The 10,464-nt window shown below is 30.2% G+C and overlaps 1 protein-coding gene across 1 annotated transcript; it reads left to right on the top strand.

Annotated features, from left to right (window-relative positions):
* The first annotated feature begins 105 nt into the window (after window positions 1-105).
* Med14 (mediator complex subunit 14) lies at window positions 106-9,976 on the top strand. Its single transcript, XM_072021286.1, has 19 exons — window positions 106-130; window positions 400-559; window positions 1,008-1,140; window positions 1,251-1,424; window positions 1,548-1,853; window positions 1,935-2,593; window positions 2,684-3,051; window positions 3,148-3,570; window positions 3,660-3,803; window positions 3,893-4,036; window positions 4,823-4,995; window positions 5,109-5,303; window positions 5,506-5,769; window positions 5,848-6,094; window positions 7,039-7,409; window positions 7,510-7,668; window positions 7,775-8,044; window positions 8,176-8,439; window positions 9,251-9,976. Exons 1-19 carry the CDS (start codon window positions 121-123, stop codon window positions 9,413-9,415), a joined length of 4,629 nt encoding a protein of 1,542 aa, XP_071877387.1. The 5' UTR covers window positions 106-120; the 3' UTR covers window positions 9,416-9,976.
* Window positions 9,977-10,464: the final 488 nt, after the last annotated feature.

Below are 10,464 nucleotides of genomic sequence, written 5' to 3'. Positions count from 1 at the left end.
TATATTATTATAGTGTATACGATTGAAAGGTAAATGTTGGAGGTGAAAATATGTTCATTTGATATTAATCTCTTTCTGCTCTGTTTGTTCCTTCATTGTTGATATATTTTTATTACATATATGTTTGCAGGTATACTAGTATGAAAATGAATAATCAATTTTGTTATCATTTTTACACCTTCAAATAATCAGTTTGCAATTTTGATGCAATATATTGGAATTAATTAGTGTGACATAATTAATAAATGTTAACAATAATACTACAGACATATAGTATCATAATGTACGTATATTATATATAATATCATATACAAGTATTATATTATTGGTATTCAAGTTCATTTATAGATATCTACGTCCTAATTATGTTAATTTGAATTTTGGATTTGTTAATTATAGTAGAATATAAAATGACTCCAGTACCATTAGAGGGTCATCAAACGCCTGTAACTAACAACATCCCACAGGAAGGAAATCGTGGTGGTTCCATTTCTCTTGGCATGCTCATTGATTTTATCATACAACGTACTTACCATGAACTCACGGTTTTAGCCGAATTGTAAGAATATTTACATATACTTTTACATTGCATAAAGTAGAGATTCAGTGTATATGAAAATCAATATAGTTCAAACATAATTCAATGTAAATTAATGGAAGTAATATACATAATATATAATACATGAATATTTAACAATAAGAGTTAAATAAGTATAGTTAGTTAAATAGGCAGTCGTTTAGCTAGTAGTTAAATAGTCTGATGAGAGAAGCGTATAAATATATGTATCAGAAGGATGTACGGTTGAGAGTGCAGGGCAAGTAAGAATAACAATTACAAACCAAGTATCTTTTCATGGCTTTTCATGGAAAAAAGTGAACTATTCTTCTTCTTCTTCTTATTGTTACTATTATTATTATTATTATTATTATTATTATTGTTATTATTATTATTATTATTATTGTACATAAATATTTTTTTTTAACCAAAATGTAATATGTCTTTTCAGATTACCTCGGAAAACTGATATGGAACGTAAAATAGAAATTTATAACTTTTCAGCTAGAACTAGACAGCTATATGTACGATTATTAGCATTGGTTAAATGGGCTAACAGTGCTTCCAAAGTTGATAAATCTGCGGTATGTTAAAAATTAATATTTTGTTTATTCATTGCGACGTTTTAAGCCTTTGATGTAGTTAATTTATCGTTGTTGAATGATTATTGACTAAAAAGGAATTTTTTTAACAGCATATAATGGCCTTTTTGGATAAGCAGTCACTGCTTTTTGTTGATACAGCTGATATGCTTGCAAGAATGGCTCGTGAGACATTAGTACATGCAAGATTACCTAATTTTCATATTCCTGCTGCAGTGGAAGTTCTTACAACTGGAACATATAGTCGTCTACCAGCATGCATAAGAGTAATTTTAATTTACTAATACTTATAATTATACTCAGTGTACTTAGATTTAGTAGTAGATTTAGATTAGTATAATCGTTTCAGTTTCAAACTTTACTTAAATAGGCACGTATTCTTTCAATAGGAAAGAATTGTCCCTCCAGATCCAATTACACCATCAGAGAAAAGAACTACCCTGCAGAGATTAAATCAAGTTATTCAACATAGATTAGTTACTGGAAATCTGCTTCCACAAATGCGCAATTTAAAGATTGAGGCAGGAAGAGTAACATTTCTCGTGGAGCAAGAATTTTCAGTATCACTTACAGTAATGGGAGATGGTCCAACAGTACCTTGGAGATTATTAGAATTGGAAATTTTAGTTTCAGACAGAGAAACAGGAGATGGAAAAGCTTTGGTGCATCCATTGCAAACTCGTTATGTACATCAAGTATTATCTCTTTTAACAAATTATATTATTTACTTTATTTTTTAATTACTCAATATTCAAGTGAATAATTTTAATTGCAAGGTGGTTCAGTCAAGATTGGCAGAGAGTTCAAATCCATTATCTGAAGTTTATCATATTTTGCACTATTTCTGTCAGTCACTACAGCTAGAAGTACTTTACTCTCAAACATTACGATTAATAAGAGATAGATTGGATGATCACATTCACGTGGATGAATATACACCAGGAAAATGTCTTTCTGTCTCTTATTGGAGAGAACTGACTAGTAAAGATCCTCGATCAGAGCTGGGTTATAAATTAACAGTTCAGGTTGACCAACATGATCCTGCAAGGCCTCTTGCAATAGTACATGTTCCATCCTTAGGTAGCAAAGAAAGTGAAATAGCAGACAGAGCAATTAGATCAGATCAATTATCAATGGAATGTTTGTTAGTGCATACAATATATGTACGTACCAGAAGTAGATTATTAGATTTGAAGCAGGAACTGCAAACAATGTTGAAAGATGTTGAATGTACTTTAGCCGGTTCACCCGCTATTCTTTCTGTTCCAATTTTACAACCTTGTTTAAGAGCAGAACATTTATTAGTTACTGTTGATACACATACTGGAATGTTACAATGTCATGTGCCTCAATACGAAGTACCTTTGATTCCTGAATTAACTGCTGCATTAAATGGTGATCATTCTCGTCTTCCAACGTTAATATCAGAACTAAGGTAATATTGCTTTAATTTTCGCTTCATTATATTTTCTTTCCCTTCCTTTTGTCTACCTTTTAATATATTTTATTCTATTTCACATCACAGATTTTGGATAACACAAAGACGATGTGAAAAAACACTTCAGCATCTCCCAGCAACATCTCATGAACGTTTGCCAGTACTTCTTCATCCTGATCATCCGATGTCAAAGATTAGTAGACATCGTATGTTTGTTCAACTTCATCGACATCCTACAGTAATTTTAATAGTGGCATTTAAGGAAAAGGAAACTTCACCATGTGAGATTGAATGCTCGTTTTACCTTGCTGTAGTAAAGCATAGTTCCATAGAAGACGATCCTCACGATGATAGCATTGAGACAGAAATTCCGAAAATGTATTTGAAAGTTCAAAGCTTAATTGAGTTTGATACATTCGTCATAACCCATGGTCCTTTCACCAGTGTTGATAATGGTCAGTATTTTAATTTGTGATGCTCTAATATAGTAATATTATTAAATTTTCATTTAATAGAAGAACAAATAAACAGTTATATTTAATATATCACAGAAACTTCTGAAACAAATAGCCTTAAACGAAGAAGTACAGGTGCCAGTGGAAGATCTGATGCCAGTACTACATTACAGAACAGAAGATCCAAACAACCTGCATATTTTATCCCGGAGTTAGCACATGTGGTTGCACTTTGTGATGAAAGGATACCATTTGTAACATTAGCACAAGAATTAACTAGGAGAGATATAGCTCATCAAGGACTTCAAGTAGAAGCAAATGCTACTGCATTAGTTTTAAAACTGGTTCAGTTACCTGCCCCTTTTGCAGGTGTAAGTACTAGCTGTGCTTGGTACGCTCTTCTTAAAAGATTACTCAGTGTTTCGATCAGAGTTCAAGGCAAAGGTATGGCTAAAACATGGATGGCTGAGTTTGTATTCTATGGTAGCCCTTTATCCAGCAGCCATCCAAAAGAACAAGGTAATATATCATTCAATACTTTAAAGAAATAACATATATATTATAATACGTTTAAATAATCTATACGTAACCTGTTTAATTTGTATTAGGATTGCGAAGACCAGTATATTTTCAATATGAAATGGGTACAGCAGATACGGTTTCGCGAACAGTAGATGCGTTACTCAATGATTGGGCTCAAATTGTATATCTTTATTCTATAGTACATGGTTTAGCAGAATATTTTAAAATGGGTATAGCTTGTAATTTTATTAGAAAATAATATTGAGTTGGAAGTTGTATGTAATTAAAACCATTAACTTTTGCACTTTTTATGTTACAGAAAAATATAATCTGCGCAACATGGTTAGTATAAAATCATATAACTATAGTAAGTTAGTTCTTACTTATGGTCCTAACCGTGGAGCTACTGTTACTGTGCAATGGAGTACCAATGATAAAGCATTTAAATTGATTTTTGGAAAAAGTAAATATTACCTTTTATCTTATATCAATTATACACGATGTTCATTCTAGCGATCCATATATCTTTTACCTTTTCGTGATAATATAAGTAATATAAGAAATATATAAATTATTGTTAAGAGTCATCTGTATTAAGAGGCAATGCAACAGCAAATATTTTGAGAGTATTTTTTATAATATCGTTGAAAATAGCCAAATTAATTCAATGAATACCATAGTGTACCATTTTTATTCATAATAATATTAGATTTGTAATAAAGAAGTTAGTACTAGAACGTTTTTAGCGCATATAAGACATTTGGGATGGATTCTTAATTTATTAATATGTCTTAACCTTTATTGGTATAAACTTCTTTCAGTATATTCTGAATTTTTAACATATTTTATGTGCTCTGCTTTTTATCTTTCTATATTTAAGAATCTTTTATTTCATCCTTACATATCTGTAGATACATATACATAATTACCTGTAATAGTACAAAAAACAGTGATACATCATGGTACACATTGAATCGTATTATTATTTTCCATGACAACATAAGAAAAATTAGTTTTACCTAAAATATTGTGTCACTTTGGGTTCGCTATAATGATCATCATATAATGATTTATCATTACTATGAAACATAAGATATACAGAAATTCTCAATGCTGTTGAACCATTGTCAGAGTTTCTTGTATTAGTGGTGTACTGTCATTAATCATTTTTCTTATTACATAAACATCCTATATATTCGTTATTAATTTAATATATTTTTACTAATTTAAATCTTTCATTAATGTATAGGTCCAACTAGCACTACTACTAATGCACATTCAATTATGAAGGAACAACTTGAAGCTCATTTGAATACGCATAGAAATTTAGCCCAACTTATACACATTCTACATGAAACACTTCAACCCCTTACATCGATTAGTAAATTGCCTACGATTCCACAACTTTGTGTTTATAATTCGGTATGATTTTAATATTACTTGTTTTTCTTAAAATTTATTTTATTTCATTCTTGTTTGTTAAATATTGTATATTTTGTTATTATTGTCCATAAGTTATATTGTACCTTTTATAGAGACCTCAAGTGCCAGTACAAACTTTCACTATCATGCCACAATGTGTAACTCTAGTCAGAATTGCGTATCAGGGTATGTATTGTTTAGAACTTCGTCTACGAGGAAGTGGTTTAGTGAGTTTACGAGATGGAGCATACAGCCGGTTTGATAGAAGTTACGTTGTAGACGAGTTCACTCCTACACAAGGTCTTAAGGTAATTGTATTTGATTTAATATTAATCATTTATGATAATATATTAATAATATTAGAATATGTATTAGAATAATATTAGAACTATATTTGACGTCTCACTCCAAAGAAGTTATTCTTTATGAAATTTACTTTACACCTTAAAGTACAGAATATTTTGTGTAATTTATTTTTCTATTAATTATTTATTTTTGCTAATTGTATAGGCCTTCTTATCCAAATATGTGGATGAAAGTGCAGTTTCCCGCAGAAGATCTCAGTCAGAGGATGATAATCCTCCTTCTCCTGTAACAATGGATAGCGATGGCGGTAGCGGGAGTGGAAATGTAGGTTTTTTAAGCCATCATAGAAGTGGGCCCCAATCACCTGCACAACAAAGAGATGGATTAAGATTTCATCCACCTTTGACTCCACCTTCTGGTAGTAACCCTCATACTCCAGCTAGTCCGCATACTGCTAATATATCGCAGGTAGCTTTCATATTCATTTCACTACTGTTGTATAAATGGTGTACAAGATATTTTCTTTTTATTTTCAATTTCCTTCAGACAAGTCAACATCAAAGTTTTGGAAGTAGTCCAGCTACTTCCTTCAATTTGGCTTCACCACCATCATTACCACCGAATACTCCCAATATGCTACCACATCCTTCGCCGGGTTCTGGATTAGTCGCTAATAGTCCTTTAAACCCGATGCATGTTCCTAGTCCAGCTGGATTAATGCCAACATCTTCACCAGGACCGTGTAGTAATGTTCAAGTGGGACATTCTCCAGCAGGATCCTTTATGCAAACTGGTGAGAAATAATTTTTAATTGGGAATGTAAATACTACAATATATATTGTTTCAAAATCATGTCACTTAAACAGGTATTAATAGTATTAGTATTAGTATTAGTATTAGTATTTATTGCATCATCCATACATTATTCAATGTTTTCGGATATGATACATTGTATCACTTGAACTACATATATACAATCTTTTTCTTTATACTATTAAGATATAATTAGTTAATAATTTCTGGATCCAACTAATTTGTACACATTTGAACATTTGAACATTTGAATATGATGCACAAAGGTATATCTGAAAATATGATTTTATTCAAGTCAAACATATTTTAATTTTATCAACAATTTATTTAGCATTCTGTCTTGTTTTCCTTTGTGTGTGTATGTGTGTATATAATGTTATATATTAAGTATATTATTTTTTCCTTGTCACTTTTAATAGTTTCTATTATTAGAAACTTCTAGATTTTGAAATAACGTTATAAACAATCTTTCTCGATAAAACTTTGCTTTTATCATACAATTAAAAATGACATTTGTTGACGATTCATATATTTATTTTAAAAAAGTAGTTATCCAGTAGTGTATGAATTATATTTCTCTCGTCTTCCCATTGTTTATAATTTTCATTTATATGTAATACAAAATAATAGTTTAATAATTTTATACTTTTTATTTGTATTATAGAAATAAGTAAATGTTTTGTAAAATGTTGCACTAAATGTTTAACTAGATTTTGCACCTAGATATTAAAATCTTAATATAATTGTTAATTAAAATTGTTAAATATTAAATATTGCCTTGAACATTATATTAACTGCATATTACTAAACACAACGACAATATCACTAATTTCAATTAAATTACATAAGTGCATAACATTTTTGTAATAAATTCTATTAGAATTAGAAATATGATATAGTGAGATTTTATGGTTATTTACTTAGGACATATAGATGGAAGCCCATTTCCATCTTCACAGAGCATGACTTCTCCAGCAGCCTCTAATTGGCCAGGATCGCCTAGTGTACCTAGACCATCTCCAGCACGTCCTACACAGAGTCCAGGACATGCAGCACTGCATAGCCCACAAGCCTCCGATCATAAAACTGGTACCCATATCTCAAGGGTACTTCCACAGCGTTCATGGGCAGGTGCTGTACCTACGCTTCTAACTCATGAAGCTTTGGAATTACTTTGTTGCCCTTCCTCGCATCCCTCTGGACTTCCTGGTCCTGATCTTTCACCGCTTGAAAGATTTTTAGGGTGCATTTATATGCGCAGACAATTTCAACGGTTCATACAAACTGATGACTGTGTAAGAGTATTTTTTAATAAGAATATTTTATCTAGTTATGTATATTATATTTTAAAAGTACAACACAATTTATAAAAGTTATGTATTAAATTATTTATAGTTAACTGCAGTAAATAGTACGGAGCCAGGAGTTGTACACTTTAAGGTAGAGAGTTTACAATGTCGAGTTGGTTTAAATCCACAGCATTTGCAGTCTCTTCATATAAAGGTGCAACCACTTCCGGAACATAAAGATCAATGGTCATTGGAAGAGTTACAAGTAATTGTCATAATTCAATTCATAATGCAAATTTTCTTTCCTCTTTCAATATCTTTTTCGCTTATATTTTTAAAACTATTTTTATATATTCCCTCTTCCTTTGTAGATTATAGAAAAATTTTTTGATACGAGAGCAGCAGCACCACCATATAAACCAAATACACTTTCTGGCTTTGGTAGAATGTTAAACGTCCCATTCAATGTGTTAAAAGATTTTGTACAAATAATGAAATTGGAATTGGTACCTGGGTTAGCACAGCAACAACAACTTAAGTGGAATGTACAATGGTGTTTACGGATTCCTCCTTCTGGAACTCCAATTGTACCAACTGGCATGGCTGCTGTACTAGTTTGCAGAAATAAAATCCTTTTCTTTGTATGTATACATACATACATACAGACGTTTATTAAAATACTATTATCATATTAAAATGACAATATTGTATTAATCTATATTAACTTGTTACAATAAAAGTTATATTAACGTTTTATCCGTCTATGTTACAGTTACAAATAACAAGAATTGGATTACCGTATCAAGGAGAAACACCGTCATTGGTTTTACCGTTAGTTTATGATGTTAGTACAAATTTGACACAATTAGCAGAAAAAAGGGATCCAAGTCCAGCTTCTGCAATGGCAGCTGCATCTTTACAGTTAAAAAGATTTGCTGAATATGGTGCAAATCAATCTGAGTGTTCTCTCTTTCCTGCAGTAAGAGATTTATTAGCTAATTTGACTCTTCCTTCAGAACCTCCAGTTATGTCTCAGGTGAATAGATAAATTTTTTAATTTTCAAAGTATTAAACCAGTATTTAATTAATCCTGCAATTGGTTCATGAACGTTTGCGAATGCTTTTAAGGAGAGTTACTGTTTCGAGTGAAATTCATTGATTGCATGCGTTAAATGGAGACTAGAGATCGCCATTTACCAGATTTCCATTTACAGATCGATGAAAAAAACATTAAATAAGGATTTTTTTTAAAGGCTGTGATACGAATAAAATTATAAAGATTTGCTAGATAAAAATTTGTAGTAAGCCTGTCAACTGTTATTCATTGTGTTACTGAATCGAATATTACAAAATTTTTTGTGAGATAAGAATAATCTTTCCTTACATAAAATTGCAATTTAAAAGAGACATGTATATGATCAGAGAAAACGATTTGCGCATTGATTAGATTAACCTGAGCATGAACCTTTTAATTATCTTATAATTAACGTTATAATTAATCTTATAATTAAAACAAAAATCCTTCATAAAATATTATAATTGCTATATCGCATATATTAAATCTGTTATACTTTATCTAACTGAAAAATTAGAAAAATTAGAATGTACGTGTAAAATTTACGTTAAAATTGAATTACTGTTAAAAACTTTTGTTTGAATATATTTTATAATACTTGTTTATATTATACTATACCAATATATTAATTATTTACTTATTATAGAATAATTGGTAATAATCTAATAGTAGAGATATTACTAATAATAATAATAATGATAATGATATCTTTTATTTAATAACTGTTCATGTGTTTGAAAAATAAGACATGCATAAACATTGCTGTCTATAGGTAGTACCATCGCCAGCTGGTGGACAGGTAACACCAACACAGCAGATTCAAAGTCCTGCAATGCAATTGCATTCTCCTATGGCTGGAAATCAAGGTCCTCCACAAGCACCATATGGAATTCAAGGTATGCCCCCAATGGGCATAATGGGTGGACCACCTCAATAGGACATGCTTTACTCTCCTAACCCCCTAAGTTTACCGAATCAGTCATCATGGATCAACTGAATCGTATTGTAATGTCCGTTTTAAGAATGCGCATAAGTCTTCGTTTTCGTTTGTCAATACAACGGACTATAGCGGGGAATTGTAGGAGAGTTGTTTCATCAAAGAAGCCTTCTTTTATAAAAACTCATACTAAGAAAAAGGAAACTATGCGAAGGAACGGCATTAATATTGAACTTAAGGGTAGCCGGACCAAATTTCATTTGAGAATTACCTATTAAATCAATGCGAAATTATTTCCAATAAAGTCTATCTATCTTTTAATAATCTTGCATCTTCACATAATTATGCATTGTTATCGATTATCAGAACGCCAGTTATAAGAAAAATGGTATAGCAAACTCTTTTTATAGTACAAACTTCATTATATTGAGGGATATATTATGAAAATAATTAAACACTTTGTAATATTTTGTATTCTTTAAAAAAGAAAAATCGAATATCAAGTTCTTTTCATATTTATCGTTAGACAATTACATCAAATTCTTAAATTTAGCAGGTTATGCTGGCCACTAAAAACATTCTTTTTACTATAAAACAGTGACTGTGATACTAGTTCAAATATAGAATAAATGAACTTTACGATTAGATTATGAAATAATAATGTAAGATCATCTATGTAATAAATGATAGTTCTTATATGTAATTTAAATATAAATTATCTTAATATGTTTATAATTATACATTATCTTTATTATGTAGACACCATTGATGATAATATTACCGTAAACAGATATCTGGTGCCGTTAAAAATGTATAAATTTTAATAGTATCACGATGTTTCTAATTATAACAACGTTTTTAGTCGTATTTGTTTCATAGATGACAAAATTTTTAAAATCTTCTAATTGAATAAAATATTCATTTATGCCCATTTATGTTAAAAAGATCCAATAATTTATAATAATATAATATTTTTTTTATGATTCTTGTAATACGAAATTTTGCTTCATAAACAAGTTTCTTGAAATATCTTTATAAAATAATTTATA

The sequence above is a fragment of the Bombus fervidus genome, chromosome 18 (genome assembly GCF_041682495.2).
Source record: "Bombus fervidus isolate BK054 chromosome 18, iyBomFerv1, whole genome shotgun sequence".
NCBI lineage: Eukaryota > Metazoa > Arthropoda > Insecta > Hymenoptera > Apidae > Bombus > Bombus fervidus.
The sequence above is the reverse complement of the archived record's forward strand: the minus strand, read 5'-3'. Positions and strand labels throughout refer to the sequence as shown.